This window comes from Colius striatus, chromosome 4 (assembly GCF_028858725.1).
Source record: "Colius striatus isolate bColStr4 chromosome 4, bColStr4.1.hap1, whole genome shotgun sequence".
NCBI lineage: Eukaryota > Metazoa > Chordata > Aves > Coliiformes > Coliidae > Colius > Colius striatus.
Genome location: NC_084762.1, coordinates 96,579,704 through 96,604,952, shown reverse-complemented (window position 1 = coordinate 96,604,952; position 25,249 = coordinate 96,579,704). Strand labels below are relative to the sequence as shown.

At 57.0% G+C, this 25,249-nt stretch overlaps 1 protein-coding gene across 2 annotated transcripts in view; it reads left to right on the top strand.

Annotated features, from left to right (window-relative positions):
- Positions 1-20,264, top strand: part of ZC3H3 (zinc finger CCCH-type containing 3) — a 198,816-nt gene extending 178,552 nt beyond the window's left edge. For both annotated transcript variants that reach the window (XM_061995738.1, XM_061995737.1), the window contains exons 10-13: positions 6,023-6,198; positions 8,014-8,228; positions 17,775-17,855; positions 19,463-20,264. In XM_061995738.1, the coding sequence (XP_061851722.1) occupies positions 6,023-6,198; positions 8,014-8,228; positions 17,775-17,855; positions 19,463-19,494 (504 nt within the window). In that variant the 3' untranslated portion in view covers positions 19,495-20,264. The remainder of the gene's footprint in view (positions 1-6,022; positions 6,199-8,013; positions 8,229-17,774; positions 17,856-19,462) is intronic.
- The last annotated feature ends 4,985 nt before the right edge of the window (positions 20,265-25,249 follow it).

Sequence of the window (25,249 nt, the reverse complement as noted above, 5' to 3'; positions counted from 1 at the left end):
CAGCCTGGGCCAGGGCTCCCTCCCCTCAGCACCAAAGCACTTGCTCCTTGGGTCTATGTGGAACTCGTTGTGTTGCAGCCTCTTTCCATTGCCCCTTGATCCCAGAGAGCATTTGATAGACCCCCAAATCCTGACAAGCATTTGGAGAAGGCCATCAGAAGCCATCACTTCCCTGGAAGCATTTTCCTAGGGCACCAAACTCTTATTGTGAGGGTTAGAGACCCATTTTGCAGCAAATTTCACAGGATCACTGTGTCAGTTACATCTCTCCATCGTAGTTGTACAGCCTGGATGATGTTGGGGTGGTGTTTACTCTTAAGGCTGCTTCCATCTCATAGAGTCACAGAGTGGGGGGGTTGGAAGGGACCTTTAGAGCTCATGCAGTCCAACCCCTCTGCAGAAGCAGCTCCCACCTAGAGCAGCTCACACAGGAGATCAGCTCGTGCTTTTAACTCTCCCTTTGCCCAGGAGGTTTGCTCAATGCTTTTCATCACCACAGCACTCCAGGTTTCCAGGCAGGAGATGAACTCATCAAGGTGGGTTGGATGGACAGACACAGGGTCAAGGATGGGAAGAGGCTCCAAGCACTTTGCCATCCCTTGTTCCCTGTCACCTGCTGTCCCCTGGCACTGGGCAAGGAGCGATCGAGGGGGTGAGACAATCCTGGTGATACTTGAGAAGTTCAACCTGTGCAAAGTGCTGGTGGAGCTTGGCCAGGAATGCCAGGCTGGATGGGACCTCTCCTGCACCCTGTGAGGTCAGTGGGCAGTTGGTTGGTCGTCCCAGTAACCCAGCTTCACCTTCCTCCCACCCTGCACCGCCTCCTGCCAAGCTCCCTCATGGAAAATGTTAATTAACGTCATCTCCAAGGCTGAGCCACCAGTTGCTGCCCCCTCCTTTGCCAGGTCAGTGCTAAAGAAGGCAGCACCCTGCAAACCTCCTTGCCCTTGTCCTGCTCCTCATGCACACCAAGGGCCATTAAGCCATTTAAGGCTTTGTGGGTCGTTAGCAGCACCTTGAATTTCACCCAGAGCCTCCTTGGCAGCCAGAGAGGAGTCCCTGCCACGGGAGCTGCCAGGTGGGCACCATCCCAACCCCAGGCACTGCTGCCAGCCTGGGCTGTGTGGGGAGCCCAGAGCAGGGACACTGGGATGGGGACAGCATCAGCAGGATGGCATCATCCTCATCAGCACCCGATGCAGCCAGAGAGGGGAAGGGATGGGGATGGGGATGGGGAGGTGGCATTGCTCCCCAAGGCTGTTTATAGGGGTGCTGTGGGTTTTCTGTTGTCTCTGTGGGAATGGAGGAGAGGCTCTTTTCTCTCTCTTTTTATGCTCCAACCTGCAGGCTGGTGGGGGTATAATTATACCCTGACAGGTGGAAGGGATCAGATGGCCCCCAGTGCGAGGTCGAGCCCGACACCCCACAGCCCCGCTCGGCTTCACCCCGGCTGACATGCAACCAGCAACCCCAGCCCCAGCATGTTTGCTCTGGCATGCAAGCCAAGAGCAGGAGAGCTCCTGTAAATAAACAGAAGGGGCTTTTCCAACCAGGGAAAGCAGTGGGGAAGCAATCCCAGCCTCCCCATCCCAGCCCCAAGACAGCGACATGAACGGAAGGAGGGCCGAGCGCTGGGAGGGCTGTGGAAAAGCCATTAGAAACCTGAGCTGGGGACACAGCCCTGGGATTAGTCACACATGGTTTGTTTTCTTTATCAAGTATCTTTTTCTGCCATGGAGCCAATAAACGTGGTGTGGTGCAATGACTGACGTGGAGGCCGGTGCTGGGGGGTGCGCTGGGGGAGGCGGCGCGGCCCAATCCTGACGCCCAGGCAGGACCCACAGCACCATCCCACCCCACAGAGATTAATCACCAAGCCCTCAGGTGCCTCCCTGGCAAGGAACAGCCACGTTGCTGAGCTTTCCCCCACAATGACATCGTTCCTCAGCACAGCAGCATCCCAAGGGCGATGCATCCCTGCAGGTTTTTGAGGCCAGGGCTCTTTTTTTTACCTGCTTTTCCTCTTCCCAAGTCCATTTTGTGCTGGGAACTGCTGTAAAGAAGTGAGTCTCACATCAGAGGCTCTGGAGACATGCTTCCTTGCTGATTATAATTCATAGAGTGGTTTGGGTTAGAAGGGACCTTAAAGACCATCTAGTTCCCACTCCTCTGCCATAGAACCATAGAATGGTGGGGGTTGGAAGGGACCTTCAGAGCTCATCCAGTGCAACCCCCCTGCAGAAGCAGCTCCCACCTAGAGCAGCTCACACAGGAACGTGGCCAGCTGGGGCTTGAAGCCCTCCAAGGAAGGAGCCTCCACACCCTCCCTGGGCAGCCATATGGGTTTGTAGTTAACAGGAGGTTTGAAGGTTGTCACTGTTGGATGTAGATCTGGAGGTGGTGGAAGACTGAAAACCTGCCAGTAGGTCTGATGTACCATCAGGTCAACTTGGTGTCATGTGAGATCAGTGATCAGAGACTCATAGAATGATAGGGTTGGAAGGGACCTTTGGAGGTCATCTAGTCCAACCCCCCTGATGATGATGATGATGATGATGATGATGATGATGATGATGTTGAAGCAGAGTGAGCTGCAGCTGTAAGGATGCTCCAGGAATCATTTCACCTCCTAAGGATGATACAGGAATCATTTCATGCTGATGCCAATTAAAATGGTGACCACACAGCTGGAGAGTCCATCCCTCCCTGTTTTGCACCCTGATCCTGCATGAAATGTGAGATTCTGAGGTTTTGCTCTTGCTTTCCTCAGGATCCACTTGTCCCAGCAAAGTGAGCTCAGCAGCTCTGCCCGTTCCTCGACACTGGAGCCATTTCTGGGCACACATCATCATCCATCACTGCCCATCCAAATAAAGAATGCCTGTGGGCAAAGCATGTGCAGAAAAGGAGCAATGAGAAGATAAACCATCAGGGTCTGCAGGGCTTCCCCATGTTGATGTTGATGATGTCAGATGTCCTCAGATGCCTCAGCTTTCAGCCTCCTCAGCTCTGCATTGATCCCAGCCTTCAATCCCTCACAGGCCATGTCTTCATCTTTCTTCTCCTCTCACTGTGTTTCACTTGTTCTTTGAGGAGTTTGGCTTTTGCTGCTCACCAGTACTAGAAGCTGTCCTGTCACTGCCATTCCCATGCACTCTGGGCATGTCCCATCTGGAGCTGGAGGTGTCTAAACCTTGGGAGAAAGACAGGGGGAAGGGAAAGGTGTTGTCCCAAACCTCTGCTTGACTCAGACTTAGGTTTTCTAGGTGGTTAAACACAACTTTCTGTGCTGGTGGGGATGATTTCCTCATACCCAACACTTGAATGGCACACCCAAAATAAGCATCAAGGTTATTACCAGCTGAGGATGGACAGGAGCCAGCCTCACCATGACTCTGCTCTCTAGTGATGCTTTTGCAGTGCAAAGAGTGAAAGAGAGCAAACCATTTCATGGGCACCTCAAGCAGTGTGGCCAGCAGGTCATGGGATGGGATTCTGCCTCTGATCTCTTCTGTCATGAGACCAGAGCACTGGCTCCACCTCTGGGTCCTCCAGCACAAGAAGGATGTGGAACCATTGGAGCAGGAGGCAACAGAAATGATGAGAGGGCTGGAGCCCCTCTGCTGGGAGACAGCTGAGAGACTTGAGGGTGTTCAGCCTGGAGGAGGCTCTGGGGAGACCTTAAAGCAGTACTTGACAAGAGACTGGCAAGAAATGTGGACAGAGACCTTTTTATCATGGCCTGTAGTGACAGGACAAGGGACAATGGTTTTAAAGAGAGTAGGTTCAGGTAGGACAAGAGGAAGCAATGTTTGATGATGAGGGTGGTGACACACTGGACCAGGTTGCCCAGAGGAGTTCATAGGATCACAGCATGGTGGGGGTTGAAGGGACCTTCAGAGCTCATCCAGTGCAACCCCCCTGCAGAAGCAGCTCCCACCTAGAGCAGCTCACACAGGAACGTGGCCAGCTGGGTCCTGAAGCCCTCCAAGGAAGGAGCCTCCACACCCTCCCTGGGCAGCCTGTTGTGGGTGCCTCATCCCTGGCAATCTGGATAGGGCTTTGGGCAGCCCAATAGATTAAAAGCTGTTAGACCAGACAATTCTGAAGGGTCACTTGCAACCCAAACCATTCTGTTTCTGTGAGACCCAGGATTCTGGAGTGATGGCAGAGCCTGGGCGCTGCTACAGATGACTCTGCTTTCAGGTTGCCCATTGACTTTTAGACTTACTTGCCATTGAAACTCCTTCAAATGAAGGGAGAAAGTCAAATGAATTGTCTTTTTAAATGAATTTCCAGTGGAAAAGCTGTGCTGTCACAACATCCCCCCTGTTGAGCCAATGTCCATGTGTCCATCTGGATCCCCAGCCCTCCTGCTGCTCAATGCCATCCCCAACCTCCAGCAGTCGAGCTCTTAGCTCAGCAACCAGCCCTGGGCAGTAGAGCTGCCAAACCCTTGTTCCCTTTTGAGGAGAGAACTCCCATGGCTCAGCAGGGCTGCTTCTTCATCCCAAAGGTCAACACCAAGATGCTGCTCTTGTGCCCTCTAAGTCAAGTGGCATTAAAAGGGCAGGAGCTCATCTACGTCCTGCATTTGGCATAACCAGCTGGATGGATGAGGGGAGAGCAGTGGATGCCAACTGCTTTGACTTCTGCAAGGCTTTGGACACTGTGTCCTATCACATCCTCATCAGAAAGCTCAGGCAGTGTGGCTGGGATGAGTGGGCAGTGAGGTGGATGGAGAGCTGCTGAGTGACAGAGCCCAGAGGGGGGTGAGCAATGGCACAGAGTCGAGTTGGAGGCCTGTGGCCAGTGGAGTTCCACAGGGATGGCTTCTGGGGCCAGTCTTGGTCAACATCTCCATCAACCACCTGGGTGAGGGCACAGAGGGACCCTCAGTGAGTTCCCTGCTGGCACCAAACTGGGAGCACTGGCTGATTCCCAGAGGCTGAGCTGCCAGTCAGCGGGATCTCGAGCGGCTGCAGAGTTGGGCACAGAGGAACCTGCTGAGGTTCAACAAGGACAAGGGCAGAGTCCTGCAGCTGGGAAGGAACAACCCCCTGCAGCAGCACAGGCTGGGGATTGACCTGCTGGAGAGCAGCTCTGCACAGACACACCTGGCAGTGCTGGGGAAGAATCAACTGCCCATGAGCAGCAACGTGGGCTCGTGGGCAAGAAGCCAATGGCAGCCTGGGGGCATTGAGGAGAGTGTGGGCAGCAGGGCCAGGGAGGTTGTGCTGCCCCTCTGCTCTGCCAGAGCTGCTGAGGCTCAGCTGGAGTCCTGTGGCCAGTGCTGGGCTGCCCAGCTCCAGTGTGATGCCTGTTGCTCTGTGAGAGCCAACCTGGGCTCATCAGGTGGGGAGAAGGGAGCATCCTGGGTGGGAGTGGGTCCCCCTGGACATGATGGGGCTGAGCAGAGCTCCAGGACCTGCTGGATGAGCTGCCTGGGTTGCTGGGTGTTGCTGTCATGGTGTAGGGAACAGTTGGACATTAGGGAGAGGCTGTTCACTCTGCCTCCCCATGGCCAACGTTCCTCAGCACCCAGGCAGGAGTCACACGTGAAGGTTGAGCCCAGAGCAGTCTCAAACTGAGTCCAAAAAGAAAGATGCTTCATCCCTGCTCTTCCCTGCTGCTTTCCACATCCCAAACTTGCCTGGGACAGGGAAAACTCTGTGTCCTCTCTCAAACCAGCCTCTCCAGTTGAGCTCTTTGGGGCCTCCCAGCATCACCACCATGGGGGCAAGATCATGGCTGTTAAGCTTTGATGGTTTGGGTCGGTACAACCAGGCACTGGGACAGCTGGTGGGGGCTGTGTAATGTCTCCCAGGGGAGAGCATCCATTGCAATAGCATTTTGCCATGGAATTGTATGTTGATTCAGCAAAGGAAGCACCAACACATCTTTCCCTCCCTTTAGCAACGTGTTGGAGCCACCTGGAAGAGCCCAGCTCTGGGATCCTGTGCTCCTCACAGGCTTTTTCCCTGCATCTCGCAACCTTCCTCTCTTTTTTTTCCCCTTGCAGTGCAAGAAGAAGCACACCCTGGTTTGCCCTGACTTTGCCAAGAAAGGTGTCTGCCCCAGGGGCACCCAGTGCAAGCTGCTGCACCCCCAGAAGAAACGTCACCTAAGAGAAGCAGAAGGTGGGGACAGCAGTGGAGCCCCCTCCAAGTGGAGACGGGTCTGGGAGGACACAGACAGGTAGGAAAGAGCAGAAGGAACCAGTTTTATTCCCAGCCTGCCCTGGATGTTTGCCCTTCCAGTGGTGGATCCACTGTGGTGCTTCTTGGTTGAAGGAGCATGGGAAATAGGGTTGGGGAGGGTGTGTGCTGGAGGGAGAGGTCTCCAGGCAGAGCTGATGGAGAGGATGGTGAGGACAGCTTGCCTCTTGCTACCCAGTGTGTGTGCCAGTGGAGTGTGGCTATGTTTGCCCTTAGAAATGGGCTGCTCAGGGCTTCATCATCCCCTCCAGATATCTCCAAGGCTTTTGTAGACCTTCCTCCTGGGAGATGGAGGAGCCCTGATAGAGGCTCCACCACCAAAAGTGGGTACAGCTTGTCCATAACTCTGTAGGGAACTGGAAATCATCATCCCTTATCCTCTCCTCCAAGGTGGAGAGCAGAGCTGAGCATGGATGGGCTCACCAGTGGGGCTGGGCTCACAGTGACTTGGACTTCATGCTCTTAAAGGTCTTTCCCAACTGGAATGATACCAAGCAGAGATGGGGATGGATGTGGAGATGCAATAGGCTTTGTAAAACCTTGGTTAATCCTTGGAAGCTCTCTCTGATGCTTTTGGGTGCTGGGCTGGAGACACAAGCTGCTGATGGACAGATTGACCCTCATCCCCACGGGGACTGAGCTTGGCACACCCTTGCCACCCCTGAGCCCTGCCTGCAAATGACTACAGTTAAAATCAAAGCCAAAATGAAGCACAGCTTGAAAAGCCACAAGTCTAAGACTCCTGCTTAATGGGAGGAGGAAATGGATGGAGGAGCTCAGATGCTCAGCCCCTCCACAGCTCTTTGCATCAGGAGGTGAGGCTGAAGGTGGGATGGAAACAGAGGGAACTGGGAGCTGTGCTGGACTGGTCCATGCCCTTGCCCAGTCCTGGGCCTCATCCTGACCCTGCCTTGTAAGGTAACAGAGGGGGATGAGTGCTCAGCAGGCTCTCTGAACTTATCCCTGGTGACAGAAGGGCCTTGGAATGGCACCCAGCTCCTTTCCCCAGTGTGAACGAGGTGTAAAATAGCTCCTTGCTCTTTTTAGGTAAGGAGGTGAGAGCTAAAGTGTCATGTTTGCTGGGCTTGGGGGCAGGCAGCAGGGTTGGGGCTGAGCCAAACTCAGCAGGGCATCTCCAAGCCATCCCTGCTCCCCACCTCCTCCATCTCCCCTCTCCCCCACTCGCTCAGCCCAGCCAGCAGCCACCCAGGAGCCCAGCACCACCTCCAGGAGCATCAGAGCTGGAGACCTTGCAGGGGGGAAGCAAAGGGCAAAGAATCCAGCTGAGGGGGTTGGAAATCCTGGCTCAACCCAAGCTAGAGATGTGGAGCAAGCTGGGCTGGAGGATGGTTGTGGCTGTGGGGGTTCACCAGATGACGGTGCCATGCCCAACATTTCCTCTTGTCCTGTTGTTCATTACTGGAGAGATCAACCCCACCTCAATGTAACTGCTTGGAAGGGTCTCTTCTCTCCAGTAGTCAATGATAGGGCAAGAGGAAAGGGGCTCAGGGTGCCCCAGGGGAGGCTGAGGTTGGAGCTGAGGCAGAACTGTTTCCCTGAGAGGGGTGTCAGCCCCTGTGCCAGGCTGCCCAGGGAGCTGGGGCAGTGCCCAGCCCTGGAGGGGTCCCAGAGCCGTGAGGCTGAGGGCTCAGTGGTGGCTGTGGCACTGTGAGGGGTCAGTAATGGATTTGATGAACTTAAAGGTCTTTTCCAACCCAAAATGATTCTGTGATTCTATTGCCACAGTGGGATTGGTTCATTTCACCTGATTAGTTTTCCCCTTTGCCTCCTGCAGGAATGACCCAGCTCAGCTCCACGCTGGGGATGACGGGGAAACACCAGGACCCTCCAGTGTGGAGCAGGAGGTGAAGGTTTGCAAAGAGGTGACCACCTCCCCAAGCAGCAGGCTGCACAAGCTGCCATCCTTCATCTCCCTCCAGTCCTCAACATCCCCCAGTGAGCAGGGCTGCAAGGTGGAGAGGGATGAGGACGAGTCAGAGGATGAGCCAGGTAGGAAGCACTTGTTCTGCTTTACCTCACATGTGATCCCATCTGCTCCCATCCACCCACTGGGAGAGTTCTTCCCCCACTGCTCTCTGTGGGTTTTGGTGGGATGGGTGTTTGTTGTGAGTTGCCAAACCAGTTCATGCTGGGAGGCCAAACTGGGATGGCAGACAGGACTTGCACCTCAGGGCATGAGCCCCTGGCTCTGCTGCTGAAACTACACAATAGGATTTTGTGCTCATCTCTTCCCATCAGCTCCTTCCTTGTCCTGTAAATCATCTGAGCATGGATCCAGTCTCCTTCCTGCGATGGAGCCTCCTGCCCCTCTGCTCTGGCTGCAACATGTGTGTGAGGAGCAAAGGCTGCAGCCCTGGGGCTGTTCAGCCTGGAGAAGAGAAGCCTGAGCTCAGGGACTCTGCTCAATGCTGCTCAGTCCCTACAGGGCAGGTGGCCAGAGGCTGGGGCCAGTGTTTGGTGTGTGGGGGGCCAGTGGTAGGACAAGGGGTGCCCCTGGCCCAGGAGGAGCAAGTGGAGGTGGTGAGGGGAGGGAGCCCTGGCCCAGGCTGCCCAGGGAGGGTGTGGAGGCTCCTGCTCAGGAGGTTTCCAACCCCAGCTGGACACATTGCTGTGCCCCCTGAGCCAGGGGCAGCTGCTGGAGCAGGGGCTGGGGCTGCAGCAGCTCTGCAAGGCTCATGTTCAGCTGATTGTAGATTAACATCCCCAGGTTCTTTTCTGCCAGACAGCTTCCCAATCCCTCTGCCCCCCAGCCTGCAGCAACCCAAGCCTGATGCTGTAGCAGGGGCTGGGGCTGGGGCAGCTCTGGGGGTCCCTTCCAACCCCACCATTGGGGGATTCTCTGCCCACAGCAGTTGCCAGGAGGAGGGTGTTTCAGAGGGATGCAGTGATGCTCTGCCTGAACACTAGATCCACAATAAGACCTCTGGCCCATCCACCCCACATGTTTTCTGGTGTGAAACAGCTCCAAAGCTTTGAAATCAGCCCATCCCTGATGGGAGGTGGGATGGGGTTTCTGCAGGCTGGAAGTTTGGAGGGGAGCTGTGTCAGTCAGGGATGATCTGAACTGATTGTGGCAAGAAAAGGAAAGCAAGGGGAAATTCCTGAAGAGGTGGGAAGAAACATGGCTGCTTCTCTGCTCAGTGGCTCATGGTGGAGCTTAGAATAAGTTTCTCCTTGGTTCCTCCTCTCCTAATTCAGCCCCTGCACTGGGAAGTCTCTTAATCCCCAGCAGCTTCTTCAGAAGGGACAAGACTTTGGGGCCCTCTGGGGATGCATCTGCAAGAGCAGAGGTGATGGAGATGGAGGCAGAGGTCTTGCCTGGTCCTTCCCCAGCATTGGTTGGGAGGTTTTTGTCTCCATGGTGCTTCCCTCTCTCGTTTTGATCTGCAGTCCTTGGCTGCAGGGACGTGCAGCAGCTGTCACACACAGGGAGGCAGCGTCTGGCTCAGAGATCAGGACCCTTTGTGGCAGGGCTGAAATCCCCACTGCCAGCACAACTCATGCAAGATGTGCTTCAGTGTGAACCAAAGGGCTGGAGGACTCCTCCTCATTTTCAACCCCTTGCCACCTCCAGCTGAGCCAAAGCAGGATCCCAGTGGCAAAAGGGATGAATTCAGCATCCCCAAACCAGGCTGGGGCTCATCCAGTACTGAGGGATCTGCAAGGCTTTGCCTGGCTCAGCCATGAAGTGCTTTGAGCCAGGGAAGGCTGAGATGCCTTAACACTGTCAGAAAGAAACTTCCCAGGATTAGCAACACATTGCTGGAGTCAGAGGAGAGCACACACACCCTGGAACCACGGCTGCAGCAGCGAGGGACCGTCCCAGCTGGGAAAGCTCCTCTGGGACATGGCCTGAAGCACTCAGCTTCTCTCTCCAAGGGTTTCTTCCCACCACGTGCCTCTCTGCTTCCCTCTCCTTGGCCTTAGTTCAAATCCCTTCTGATCTCAGGGGTGGGGCTGGGGAAGTGTTGGCTGATGAAAACTGGAGCAATGAATCCACGGGGAAGGAAGCTGCTGGGACGCCCTGGATTGCACTTGGCAGCCTGGAGTAACTCAGTGGAGAGGGCAGAGGCATCATCCTAGCACTGAGGACACCCTTCTCTCAACTCTGGTTTGCACATGGAGGGGGAGGATGATTTCCAGGTGTTTGGGGTGAAGGGATGGTTCAGGAGCAAGTGGGTATGAAGTTGGGGCACGAACCTCTCTGTGCTCCTTCTCCTTTGCTCATGGAGCACGTGGCAGTGGGAAAGCAGCTGCTGGAGGAGCCACAGGGAAAGGAAAACAGGGCAGGAATTGCAGATGGTTGTAAAAGCATCTGATGATGAGGCAGTTTCCTTGCCAAAGGGCTGCAGCAGTGGCACGTGGTGAGCTGGGGCACGGGGGTGCTGCACAGGGTTTGGAGGGGCACTCAGGAGTTACACCCCAACACACCAACAAAGGGGGTTTAGGGACACAGCAGCAGCCATGGACCTCTAGAACCTAACAGGGAGCAAAAGAGCCTCAACCACTAACAAGCCACCATCCCCAGACACAGGCTGCTGAAGAGCCAAGCGCTTCATGTTGACCCAGTCACCAGGACTGATGGTGCTCTGAGGTTTGAGCTGAGCAGGTGCTGAGGATGAGCCCTTGTGTAGCTCTGGGTACTTGCTGGTGTCAAACCCATGGGGTTTGGTGGGGGGTGTGTCTGTGCCTTCCTTGCTTCAGCCAAGGATAATACTGTGTTTGTTCTTGTGAAGCCTGAAGGTGACACACAAATTGCTGGGGTGGTGAGTCAGGAGGAGCACAGGTTATGATGACAGAGCCAGCTGAGTGGCTTGGTTAAACACTCACAGTTGGAGAAAATGCCCTTTTAATGATGGTAAATGCAGGAGGAATGGAGAAAACCCACCAGCTCTGTGTGCAGGAGGGATGGAGGGAGGTTGGAGATGACCTTTAAGGAGCAGCATGGGCAAGAGCATCAGCTCCTGGGGTCTCAGTGGGGGTCTGCAGCCTTGGGGTCTAGAAGAAGGAGGCTGGGGAGGAGTGATGTGTTCTGCCTGGGTAGAGTGGAGCCCACTGTCATCCCACCCATGGGGACAGTTCCCAACCTGCAAGAGGAGCTCTGTAGTTTAGGGTTGGAGGAGTAGTTTAGAGGGTGCTGGTGCTTTCTGAGCATCCTCCAAAAAGCAAAGAGAGAGAGCAAATCTCCACGTGGCACAGAGAGAGAGCAAATCAGTCCCAGCTGAGCATCCCAGCCAGGAAGAGTGGCCTTGGTGGCATCCCACCCTTCACCTCCTTGTGTTCTCCATCCAAGAGGGGAAAGCTGGAGGGAGCACAAGGCTTCCCTTCCCCTCCCACCCCCATTTCCAGCTACTGGGCTCTTCCATATTTCACCTTCCAGTTAAATAGCCTGTGCTGGAGCCTAACTGGCCTCCCCAAGCTGATTGTAAGCAAGCACAGCAATGCAAACCATTGCAGTGGAGTGCTAATTTAATTAGGAAGCACCCATTTCAGTTAATTTGTTCGAGAAGCTCACTGCAACACTCCTGGAGAGAACAGCTGTTCCCCTCTCCCCCGATGAACATTCAGGGCTTTGTAAATGGCTCCACTCAGCCTTGTTTAGGAGAGAAAAGAGGATTTTATAGCTGCAAACGACCCTTTCTGTAAACATTTTACAGCTCTCTGCACGTCTGAGTGACGATAAAGGCCCAGCAGCAGCTCCATGGCCAGACGGCCCATCATTGCCTTGTCATATTTCACGGTCGTAACGTTAATGGGAGATGCTCGCTGCAGCCCTTTTGTAACAGCTCCACTGAGCACGCTGCAGCTCCTCAGGAGCTGGTGGAGGTGCAGCTCTGCTGGCTCTTTTTGCAGCAGTCACTTGTGGAGGGAGAAGTTTAAGGAGGGAGGTCGTCTCCTTCCTCTCCCTTGCCATGACCAGATGCTTCTGCAATGGGTTGGGCTCGTGCCTGAGAGCAAGCTGTGAGTGCACAGGCTCCTGGTGATAGATGTTCACAGATGGACAGGATCTCAAGGGTTGGAAGGCAGCTGGAGAGCTCAGCCAGTGCAACCCCCCTGCCAGAGCAGCACCTAGAGCAGGGCACACAGGGACTCATCCAGCTGGGTTGGGATGTGTCCAGAGAAGGAGCCTCCACAGCCCATCTGGGCAGCCCCTGCCAGTGCTCCCTCACCTCAACAGGGAACAAATCCTTCCTTGTGTTGCTTTGGAGCCTCTTCTGTTGCAGCTTGTGCCCGTTGCCCCTTGTCCTGTCATTGGCCATCCCTGAGCACAGCCTGGCTCCAGCCTCCTCACACCCACCCTTGATGGGTTTGTGACATGACTGAGCTCACCCCTCAGTCTCTTCTCCAAGCTGCAGAGCCCCAGCTCCCTCAGCCTTTCAGCACAAGGCAGATGCTCCACTCCAGCATCTTTGTGGCCCTGCACTGAGCTCTCTCCAGCAGCTCCCTGTCCTTCTTGGTCTGAACACCTCCAGCTCCTGGAATTTCAGAGAGTGATGGTGCTGCCAGGAGCTGTGTGTGGATGCTGCTGGTGCCCCTTGGATGTGCTGAGGGTCTCATGAGGTCTCCAGCACCCTCAGCATCTCCTTTAACACTGCTTCTGGCACCAGCTCTTTGATCATAGAACCATAGAATAGTGGGTGTTGCAGGGCCCTGCAGAGCTGCTGCAGCCCCAGCCCCTGCTCCAGCAGCTTCCCCTGGCTCAGGGGCACAGCAACGTGTCCAGCTGGGGTTGGAAACCTCCTGAGCAGGAGCCTCCACACCCTCCCTGGGCAGCCTGGGCCAGGGCTCCCTCCCCTCAGCACCAAAGGACTTGCTCCTTGGGTCTATGTGGAACTTGTGTTCCAGTTTCTTTCCATTACTCCTTGTCATATCACTGGATACAATGGAAAGAACTGATGCCCCAACCTGCTGACACCCACCCTTTAGATATTTGTAAATATTAATGAGATTTAGTGCAGGATTGAACCAAGTTTGGGGCCCCTCACTCCCTGCCACAGGGACACTGAGGGGCTGCAGCTCCAGGGCTGTGCTCAGTGCTGGGCCCCTCACTCCCTGCCACAGGGACACTGAGGGGCTGCAGGGACAGGAGAAGATGCACTGGGCAGCTCTGGGCTGCACAAGGGTACCTGAGGCAAAGGCTCAGTCTGCAGAAAAGGAGGCTCAGAGGAGACCTGATCACTCTCTGCAGCTCCCTCACAGGAGGCTGTAGCAACAGGGGAGGTCTCTTCTCCCAAGTCTAGAGAGATGGGACAAGAGGAAAGGGGCTCAGGCTGCCCCAGGAGAGGTTGAGGCTGGAGCTGAGGCAGAACTGTTTCCCTGAGAGGGGTGTGAGCCCCTGTGCCAGGCTGCCCAGGGAGCTGGGGCAGTGCCCAGCCCTGGAGGGACCCCAGAGCCCTGGGGCTGAGCTGCTGAGGGCTGTGGCTCAGTGCTGCCCATGACACTGTGGGGTGAGGGCTGAGACTCCAGCAGCTCAAAGTGCTTTTCCAACCCAGGAGACTGTGATTCTATTCTATGCCCTTCCCCTGCATCCATTCTGTCTGGAACTTGAGCATCTTCCACAGTGCTGTGGGGCATCTCCAGCCCCTTCCCCCCTGCCCAGATGCCCATGTGGAACCCCTCAGGATGCATTTACACAACCAGGAGCAGTGAGTAGGGCGAGAACCAGGACATTGAGCCACCTCCTTTCTCACCCCCCCTATCCAAGGGCATTCCCCACCTTTAAAATCCCCATTTTATGCAGCATCTGGGCAAAACAAAGGTTGGTTTTTAACTTGGCCATGGGGTGCAGCTGGAGGCAAGCTGTGGGAAGGCCAGGTTGTGTTACAAAGCATATTGGTGCCACCTGAGAGGTGATTTACTGCTCCAGCCCCTCCTTGCTCTCCCTAATACATTTCTATTACCTTCCTTCCTTCCCCTCCCTTCTCCTGGAGGAGAGTGGCAAGTTTCTCCATCTGCCTGGCACTTTCTGAGGCTCAGGCAAAACAAATGTTGTTTTTCATCAAGGAGGAAGAGCTGTGGAAGTTCTAATTCTCCGTGGAGGTTGACAAGCTCAGCAAAAGCTTTCAGGGTGAGCTGGGGCTCCGACGGCGCTGCTGGTCTTTGGAAGCAGCTCAGTCATCGCCCTGAAAAGGAAAAGGGGGCTCTCAGCTCGTCTCTCACTAACTAGAAATGATATACCTGGTTCTTGAGAGATGGATTGTGTGGCTGAAGGGATGCAGAGGAGGAAGGAGGAGAGAGAGAGACGGATGGGGGGAAGGTGCATGAGGTGCCACCCAAGATTGAAGCCAGCCTTTGCAGGATCTCCAGTGCACAAAGGCAGGAGGGATGATTCCCTTTGCTGGGCTGGCTGAAGTGGCATCCCTTCTTTCCTCAGGATCCCCTTTTCCACTCCTTCTTTTGGGATGGGTGTGGTGGATGGAGAGCTGCTGAGTGACAGAGCCCAGAGGGGGGTGAGCAATGGCACAGAGTGGAGTTGGAGGCCTGTGGCCAGTGGAGTTCCACAGGGATGGGTTCTGGGACCAGTCTGGTTCAACATCTCCATCAACCACCTGGGTGAGGGCACAGAGGGACCCTCAGTGAGTTCCCTGCTGGTACCAAACTGGGAGCACTGGCTGATTCCCAGAGGCTGAGCTGCCAGTCAGCGGGATCTCGAGCGGCTGCAGAGTTGGGCACAGAGGAACCTGCTGAGGTTCAACAAGGACAAGGGCAGAGTCCTGCAGCTGGGAAGGAACAACCCCCTGCAGCAGCACAGGCTGGGCATTGACCTGCTGGAGAGCAGCTCTGCACAGACACACCTGGCAGTGCTGGGGGAGAATCAACTGCCCATGAGCAGCAACGTGGGCTCGTGGGCAAGAAGCCAATGGCAGCCTGGGGGCATTGAGGAGAGTGTGGGCAGCAGGGCCAGGGAGGTTGTGCTGCCCCTCTGCTCTGCCAGAGCTGCTGAGGCTCAGCTGGAGTCCTGTGGCCAGTGCTGGGCTGCCCAGCTCAGCAGAGACAGGGAAGTGCTGCAGAGAGGCCAGGGCAGGGCTGCCAAGGTGCTGAGGGCACTGGAGCATCTTCCTTGTGAGGAAAGGCTGTGGCACCTGGGGCTGTTCAGTCTGGAGAAGAGGAGCCTGAGCTCAGGGGGAGCTCATGAACAGTGACAAATATCTCCCTGGTGGGTGTCAGGAGGTTGGGGCAGCACTTTGTTCTGTGGTATCCAGCAACAGGACAAGGGGTGATGGGCTGAAGCTGCAACACAACCAGTTCCATTGAAACATCAGGAGAAAGTGTTGGAGTGTTTGAGTGAGGGAGCCCTGGCCCAGGCTGCCCAGGGAGGGTGTGGAGGCTCCTTCCTTGGAGGGCTTCAAGCCCCAGCTGGCCACGTTCCTGTGTGAGCTGCTCTAGGTGGGAGCTGCTTCTGCAGGGGGGTTGCACTGGATGAGCTCTAAAGGTCCCTTCCAACCCCATCATGCTGTGACTCTGTGATGAGGTGTTCACCCATCCCCAGCTGCAGGGTGAAGCATCCCCTGCTCCCTCCTCTCCAGGAGCAGCTCTCTCAGACCCTTACAACAACCAGGGTGAGATTTGGAAAGCCCAGGCTGGAAAAAAAAGCCCCCAAAGCCACGTGTCTGGATGCAGAAGGGATAGTTGGAGTGAGCAGAGGCTGTGGGACGTGCTGGGTGTCTGCTCAGTGGTGACTAATAGGCTGAGTCAATGTGGCTGCTGTGCAGCCCCTCTGATGTATGGGTGTTACATTAAGGGTGGAAAGGTGCTAAATGAGCCCTCTTTATTTTACATCAATTAGCTCAAAAGCTATGTATCACTGCCACCATGGCTCAGACTCTGAGCAAGTTTGCTGACTTGAGCTTAAAAGCAAAGGAGAGCTCTCACTGCTCGGCCCCTGTTGGGGGATGATGCTTGGGGTCCTCACTCCTCCCACCTCCCCTGCCTCAAAACCTTCACCTTTGGGCTTTCAAGGCTCCTGATCACCTCACAAGCTGTGGGTCCTTTATTTAGGGAGACCTCCTTTTCCCATCTGCATTCATCTTGATGTCTTCTTGCCCAAGAGACCACCACTCTCCTGCTCATCCATCAGTCTGGTGGGTAGAACCCCACAGCCACCTCTCTGCACCCTTCAGGGAGGAAGGATAGAAGACATCAGAAGGACAGAGAGGCCAGAGGCCATGGAGATGATGTGAGGGCTGGAGCCCCTCTGCTGGGAGACAGCTGAGAGAGTTGGGGCTGCTCAGCCTGGAGAAGGCTCCAGGAGACCTCAGAGCAGCCTCCAGCCCCTAAAGGGCCAACAAGAAACATGGGGAGGGACTTTGTGCAAGGGCCTGGAGGGACAGGACAGGGGCTGATGGCTCCAGAGGGACACTGAGATGGGATGTGAGGGAGAAGCTGTGCCCTGGGAGGGTGGGGAGGCCCTGGCACAGGCTGCCCAGAGAGGCTGTGGCTGCCCCAGCCCTGGCAGTGCCCAGGGGCAGGTTGGATGGGGCTGGGAGCAGCCTGGGCTGATGGGAGGTGTCAATGCCCGTGTTGGAACTGGATGATCTTTAAGTTCAACCCAAACCAGCCTATGGTTCTATGAAGAAACTGCAGAAAGGTGTGTCCAGCACTGGGGCTGAAGTGGAGAAGGACTTCACACCATGCACCCTGCTCCATGGGATGTGTTGGGACTCATCCTGCAAAGAGGTGACCTCTCAGAGGCACTCATGGAGTTTTGGCTTCAGATGAGCATCTGGGACCCTCTCTGAGGGGGACTCAGTGCTCCAGCAAGCAGAAGTTATCACCTGGAGTGTTTTAGGGGAGAATGGATGATGGAGCAGTGGAAGGAGCTGCCCAGATGGGCTGTGGAGGCTCCTCTGGAGACATCCCAACCCAGCTGGATGAGTCCCTGTGTGCCCTGCTCTAGGTGCTGCTCTGGCAGGGGGGTTGCACTGGATGAGCTTCCCAGCTCCCTTCCAACCCTTGACATTCTGTGATTCTCTAATGCTGTGGGTGGCTGAAGGGTTTGATCTCCAAACCTTTCACCATCATGGCCAGAGCATGAGTCAGCCTCCTACTTACTGCTCTTCTGCTCTTCCCTGCCCCAGCCCAGCCCCAGAGCATGCCATGTTGCTCACCCTGTGCTGCAATTGGAAGGTTTGGTTACTTTCTGGTTTGTTTTCCACACCTAACTTGGGGGTTTTGCAGCTGAGTCCTTGTTCTGTGGTGGGAAGAGACCTGTGAATGGTTCCATCCTGGGGGCTGAGGATGCTCAGGGGTTTTGGGAACCAGCCACCTCCATCCCAGCTGTGGCCAAGGGAGACATCATCTCAGGATGGAATTACACAGAATCCAGCATGATGGGGCTGGGCAGGGCCCTGCAGAGCTGCTGCAGCCCCAGCCCCTGCTCCAGCAGCTTCCCCTGGCTCAGGGGCACAGCAACGTGTCCAGCTGGGGTTGGAAACCTCCTGAGCAGGAGCCTCCACACCCATGCTCCAGCAACTATGGCTCTTTGTACTGCTCTTGATGACTTTTTGCACTCTTTTTTTCCCTTCCCACTCCCAGGCAGCACCAAATGGAAGAGGCCTTTGCCAGCATCATCCTCACGGGACCCCGAGAAGCAGCGTGTGGAGGAGGGTGGCAGAGGTGAGGCTATGGCTGCCCCCCCTGCAACATCAGTGTGTTCCCCAGGGCTCAGTGCTGGGCCTGCTCTGTTAAACAGGGCTGGAAGGGGCTGCAGAGGGCCCTGGGCATGCTGGAGCCATGGGCTGAGGGCAAGGGGCTGAGGTTGCACAAGGGCAAGTGCTGGGTCCTGCCCTTGGGCCACCCCAAGGCCAGGCAGCTCCAGGCTGGGGCAGAGGGGCTGGAAACTGCTGCAGGGAAAGGGCCTGGGGGGGTTGGTGCCAGGGGCTGAACAGGAGCCAGCAGCGTGCCCAGGGGGGCAAGAAGGCCAGTGGCAGCCTGGCTGGGCTCAGCAGTGGGGTGGCAGCAGCCCCAGGGCAGGGACTGTCCCCTGTGCTGGGCCCTGGGGAGGCTGCAGCTCCAGGGCTGTGCTCAGTGCTGGGCCCCTCACTCCCTGCCACAGGGACACTGAGGGGCTGCAGCTCCAGGGCTGTGTCAGTGCTGGGCCCCTCACTCCCTGCCACAGGGACACTGAGGGGCTGCAGCTCCAGGGCTGTGCTCAGTGCTGGGCCCCTCACTCCCTGCCACAGGGACACTGAGGGGCTGCAGCTCCAGGGCTGTGCTCAGTGCTGGGCCCCTCACTCCCTGCCACAGGGACACTGAGGGGCTGCAGCTCCAGGGCTGTGCTCAGTGCTGGGCCCCTCACTCCCTGCCACAGGGACACTGAGGGGCTGCAGCTCCAGGGCTGTGCTCAGTGCTGGGCCCCTCACTCCCTGCCACAGGGACACTGAGGGGCTGCAGCTCCAGGGCTGTGCTCAGTGCTGGGCCCCTCACTCCCTGCCACAGGGACACTGAGGGGCTGCAGCTCCAGGGCTGTGCTCAGTGCTGGGCCCCTCACTCCCTGCCACAGGGACACTGAGGGGCTGCAGCTCCAGGGCTGTGTCAGTGCTGGGCCCCTCACTCCCTGCCACAGGGACACTGAGGGGCTGCAGCTCCAGGGCTGTGCTCAGTGCTGGGCCCCTCACTCCCTGCCACAGGGACACTGAGGGGCTGCAGGGAGAGGGGAAGATGCACTGGGCAGCTCTGGGCTGCACAAGGGTACCTGAGGCAAAGGTTCAGTCTGCAGAGAAGGAGGCTCAGAGGAGACCTGATCACTCTCTGCAGCTCCCTCACAGGAGGCTGTGGCTGAGGTGGGGATCAGTCTCTGTTCCCAAGTGACAGGGCAAGAGGAAAGGGGCTGCAGTTGCCCCAGGGCAGGTTGAGGCTGGAGCTGAGGCAGAACTGTTTCCCTGAGAGGGGTGTCAGCCCCTGTGCCAGGCTGCCCAGGGAGCTGGGGGAGTGCCCAGCCCTGGAGGGACCCCAAAGCCCTGGGGCTGAGCTGCTGAGGGCTGTGGCTCAGTGCTGGCTGTGGCTCTGTGGGGTCAGTCATTGGGTTTGATGAACTGAAAGGTCTTTCCCAACCCAAATGATTCCATGCCTCTATCAGGGGCAGGGTCCCACCCACATCCCTGATGCCTTTGCCCATCTCCTCACCCCATTAACCCACCACAACCAAGCAAGGAGACACCTGAGGGTGTCCAGCCACGTGTGCAGCCACCTCCCCCCATCACCTTCTCCTCTGTGCCCTCCAGGCAAGCAGCTGCAGATCAAACCCCGTCTCTGAAGGAGCCCCAAGCCCCCAGCAGCTGAGCAGCTCAGGAACCTGCACCTACCTCAGGACACCATGGCCCCACACCACAGCCCCTCCTGCTCCTCTTTGTTCTGCTGGGACATCCTTTGAGCTGAGTCAGAGCTCTGCTGCTGTCCTGGATGTGAAGTGACCTGGGGACCTGAGGACACCATCACCCAACCTGCCCACAGCCAGGTCAGCCTGGGGATGAGCATGGTCACAGGACCCTGTGCTGGGATGGAATGGGGTGTAAAACCCCCTCCCCACACCTCTCAGCTCCAACCTCTCCCCCTGCATCCACTGCCCCTACACCCCCTTGGGTTTTGGGAGGAGATTTTAGAGGGTAGAGGTGCTGAGAGCATCCTGATGAACAGCACTGAGCTCACCCCAAATGCTCCCACAGCACATTGGGTCACTTGTACCCTGACCCCCACCTCTCCCCATCCCAACAGGGCTTTGGTCTCTCTTGGGAGATCCCAACCAGCTCTTTCAGAGGGGTTTTGGAGGGGGTTCCTCCAAATTCAAGCAGGAGCAAAGCCAGCAGAGCCAGGCACGCTGGGTTTGGCATGGTGGGTACGATTCCCAGGGGGATTTGGGGAAGGTGGGTGCTGTTTCCCCCTCACCAAGCAGTGTGGGTGTCCACAGGGCCATTCCTTCCCCAGCTGAGCACACACACAGGCTCCAGTTGTCACCCCCCATTTCCAGGATGGGACCTCAGTGTGTGTCCAGGGAGCTGGTTTTTGAATAAAAGCTTTGTGGTGTCACTTGCTGTTGGATGTCTTTTATTATCCCCCAGGGTGTGCTGTGGAAATACAAGAGCTTCTTCCCCAGGATGCCCCTCAGAGAGTGGCTTTGCTCTTGGTTTTAGTGATAACAGCATGAGTGTGGGCAGCAGGGCCAGGGAGGTTGTGCTGCCCCTCTGCTCTGCCAGAGCTGCTGAGGCTCAGCTGGAGTCCTGTGGCCAGTGCTGGGCTGCCCAGCTCAGCAGAGCCAGGGAAGTGCTGCAGAGAGGCCAGTGCAGGGCTGCCAAGGTGCTGAGGGCACTGGAGCATCTTCCTTGTGAGGAAAGGCTGTGGCACCTGGGGCTGTTCAGTCTGGAGAAGAGGAGACTGAGCTCAAGGGCACCTCAGCAACACTGACAGGTACCCAAAGGGTGGGTGTCAGGAGGTTGGGGTGACACTTTGTTATCCAGTGACTAAAAGGGTGATGGACAAAAGCTGGGACACAACCAGTTCCACATAGACCCAAGGAGCAAGTCCTTTGGTGCTGAGGGGAGGGAGCCCTGGCCCAGGCTGCCCAGGGAGGGTGTGGAGGCTCCTGCTCAGGAGGTTTCCAACCCCAGCTGGACACGTTGCTGTGCCCCCTGAGCCAGGGGCAGCTGCTGGAGCAGGGGCTGGGGCTGGGGCAGCTCCCTTCCAACCCCCAGCACTCTGTGATTCTGTGATCACCCCCCTGAGGATCCCCAAACCCTTACTGTACCTTTCCCCCCCTTTACCCAGAGAGGACGTTTCTCCACGTGGCAGTTTCATTTCAAACCCAACCCCTACATTCCCTACAGATTCCCCCAGAGGAGATGCTGCTGCTGCTGCCATCCCCAGGGATCACAGAATCCCCATCAGCCATCCCCAGGGTTGGCTGACACAGAGTGATGCTGGGCAGCAGCCTCAGTGTCTCCCGTGCCTGTGGCTCCCTAACGAGGATTAAGGCTCTCCCTAATGAAGTGAGGCGAGGGGAAGGGAGGGTTGGCACTTACTGTTGGCACAGCTTGTAGGGGGTTTATTCATTTCTGAGCAGGGATATAATATGGCCCCCCTGCAGAGGTGACACTGAGCCCCAGTGGGATCCCCTCACTGCCCCCAGCAGCCACGACGCCTCGGTGATGGGCTCCCATGGGGTTTCTCCATCTTCTCCCTACCAAGGTGGGGGTGATGGGGTGCAGGGGGGATATGTGTGTGGCTGTGCTGTCCCAGGGCCCTCAGCAAGGATGTGTCCTGGGGGTGCTTTGGCTAAGGGAGGTGGCACAGGGCACAGTCTCTGAAGGCTCCTGCACTGGGTGCTGCTGCTGGGGCAGCAATTGGGCCCTGCAGCACCCACCACCTCACTTTTAGAGCTCATCCAGTGCAACCCCCCTGCAGAAGCAGCTCTCACCTACATCAGGTCACACAGGAATGTGTCCAGGTGGGTTCTGAAGCCCTCCAAGGAAGGAGCCTCCACACCCTCCCTGGGCAGCCTGGGCCAGGGCTCCCTCACTCAAACACTCCAACAGTTTCTTCTGATGTTTCAATGGAACTGGTTGTGTTGCAGCTTCAGCCCATCACCCCTTGTCCTGTTGCTGGGTACTTTTCTGCCTGACATCAGGGTGGCTGTCTCCTGCTTTCCTCCCCAATGCCTGATGTCCCACCGTGGGCACCAGCCTCTTTACATGGATCCCCCCACCCCATAAAGTCATTTCCAAGCCTTCCCCCTGCAGCAGCACCTGCAGATGCTGCTGGAGCATCACCAAGGTCACCATGTTGGACACCAGCCTCACCATGGGATGATGTCCCTGAGCCAACAGCACCCCAGAGCAAGTGCTCTGCACCATCAACCCCCTGGGGAAACCGAGGCAGGTAACTCAAGCCCTGCTCAAAGGGTTAAAGGGGTACAGGAGCTGCCAGCTCTAAAAGCAAGGGGTGATGCCATCCCACTGCCATCCCCTGGCCATCATCCTGCTTATGTCACTCGACCTGCTGTGAGTAAACTTAGCTGAGGGGGTTTGGCGTGGTGGGGAGGGTCTGGGACATGCCATAGGGCCCGGCCCTGTCACTGTACCCGAGCCCCCCAGCTAAAAATACCCACCAGGAGGGGTGTCACTGGTGAGCAGTGGCCTCATTGGAGCTCAGCCCACTCCTGATCTCTGCCTGGCTCCTGGCCCATGCTGGGTGGCAGCTGCTGGGGGGGTGGGTCGGGTGCCCCCCAAGGTGTGAGCAGCTCCAGGGAGGAAGGTGCTAGCAGGGCTAAGGAGGTGGTTTTGCATCCCAGAGCCATCCCCCTTCCCCTCCCCCTGCCATGCCATGGAGGAATGTGTTAATGAGATGATTGTGTTCATCAGTGTTTAATGAATAATGGACAGACTGAGGTATGACTGAGTATGTTAAATAAAGGGTGTGAAATAATAGTGTGGGCAGCAGTCCCAGGGCAGGGATTGTCCCCTTGTGCTGGGCCCTGGGGAGGCTGCAGCTCCAGGGCTGTGCTCAGTGCTGGGCCCCTCACTCCCTGCCACAGGGACACTGAGGGGCTGCAGCTCCAGGGCTGTGTCAGTGCTGGGCCCCTCACTCCCTGCCACAGGGACACTGAGGGGCTGCAGCTCCAGGGCTGTGCTCAGTGCTGGGCCCCTCACTCCCTGCCACAGGGACACTGAGGGGCTGCAGCTCCAGGGCTGTGTCAGTGCTGGGCCCCTCACTCCCTGCCACAGGGACACTGAGGGGCTGCAGCTCCAGGGCTGTGCTCAGTGCTGGGCCCCTCACTCCCTGCCACAGGGACACTGAGGGGCTGCAGCTCCAGGGCTGTGTCAGTGCTGGGCCCCTCACTCCCTGCCACAGGGACACTGAGGGGCTGCAGCTCCAGGGCTGTGCTCAGTGCTGGGCCCCTCACTCCCTGCCACAGGGACACTGAGGGGCTGCAGCTCCAGGGCTGTGCTCAGTGCTGGGCCCCTCACTCCCTGCCACAGGGACACTGAGGGGCTGCAGCTCCAGGGCTGTGCTCAGTGCTGGGCCCCTCACTCCCTGCCACAGAGACACTGAGGGGCTGCAGCTCCAGGGCTGTGCTCAGTGCTGGCCCCTCACTCCCTGCCACAGGGACACTGAGGGGCTGCAGCTCCAGGGCTGTGTCAGTGCTGGGCCCCTCACTCCCTGCCACAGGGACACTGAGGGGCTGCAGCTCCAGGGCTGTGCTCAGTGCTGGGCCCCTCACTCCCTGCCACAGGGACACTGAGGGGCTGCAGCTCCAGGGCTGTGCTCAGTGCTGGGCCCCTCACTCCCTGCCACAGGGACACTGAGGGGCTGCAGCTCCAGGGCTGTGCTCAGTGCTGGGCCCCTCACTCCCTGCCACAGGGACACTGAGGGGCTGCAGCATGGGCAGAGCTGGGGAAGGGGCTGGAGCACAAGTGCTGTGAGGAGCAGCTGAGGGAATGGGGGTGTTGAGCCTGGAGAAGAGGAGCCTGAGGGCACACAGGAGCTCTCTGCAGCTCCCTCACAGGAGGGTGTAGCAAGAGGTGGGGGTCAGTCTCTGCTCAAAAGTGACAGGCCAAGAGGAAAGGGGCTCAGGCTGCCCCAGGGCAGGTTGAGCTTGGAGCTGAGGCAGAACTGTTTCCCTGAGAGGGGTGTCAGCCCCTGTGCCAGGCTGCCACAGGATCACAGGATCTCAAGGGCTGGGAGGGAGCTGGGAAGCTCATCCAGTGCAGCCCCCCTGCCAGAGCAGCAGCACCTAGAGCAGGGCACACAGGGACTCATCCAGCTGGGTTGGGATGTCTCCAGAGAAGGAGCCTCCACAGCCCATCTGGGCAGCCCCTGCCAGTGCTCCCTCACCTCAACAGGGAACAAATTCCTCCTTGTGTCTCTTTGGAACCTCTTCTGTTGCAGCTTGTCCCCATTGCCTCTTGTCCTGTCATTGCCCATCCCTGAGCACAGCCTGGCTCCAGCCTCCTCACACCCTGAAGCCCTTTATGTGCCCAGGGAGCTGGAGCAGTGCCCAGCCCTGGAGGGATCCCAGAGCTGTGGGGCTGAGGTGCTGAGGGCTGTGGCTCAGTGGTGGCTGTGGCTCTGTGAGGGCTCAGGGCTGGGACTCCATCATCTCAAAGCTCTTTTCCAACCAAGATGATTCTGTGACATCCCAGGGACACTGATTCTGCATTTGGGCCCATGCAATTAAGCAAATAGGGGTTAAAAACACCCCATGAAAAGGGGTTTTTTGGTGCAAAAGCAGCAAGGTGCCCTTTCTGTCTCCTCTTTGACCAATCAATCCCCTGCCTGAGTTTGGAGTGTCCCCTATTTGAGTATCTGTGTCCCAGTTAGCCAGTGTGGGATAACTTCCAGCATCACTGGGGTGCCAGGGGACACCCACAGGACTTTGCCTGCAGTCAGGATCCTCCTCAGGGGTTACAAACCCACCCCAGTGGTGACAAACCCACTCCAGGAGTGACAGACCCAGCCCAGAGGTGACAAACCCACCCCAGGAGTGACAAACCCACCCCTCACATCTTCTCAGACATAGTTTCACCTTAATAAGAGGAGAAAGGTGGAGAAAGGGACAAGTAGCCTCCCTTCTCCAAACCTTGTCCCCAACCCCACTGCTGCTAACTCCAACTCACCCCAAACACCTTTATCCCCCCAAGCCTGCAGCTGCCCTGGGTACCAGTGATGCTCTTTCCATGTGCTGGGATCCAGGAGCTGCTGCTGCTGCTTCTCATCAGCAGAGGCAGTGGAGAAACTAGCAACAGCTTGGAAGAACATCCAAAAAAATCCATCCCAATCGACTTTTGCAAGGCTGGGAGCCCTTCCCTCTGTCCTGGGAAGGATATTGGGCTGCTCCCACCTGGGAAAAGCAAAGTGGGGAAGGGGCTGCACCCCAATGTCAGACCTGGGCACTCACAGGGCTGTGAGAGGCTGTGTTCTCTCAGCAAAACAACATGAAAGCTGGTTTGGGATCAATAATCTGGGCCTTTCCCAAGTCCTTTGGGTGGGAATTGGAACTTCTTCGTGTGTTTTTCCTC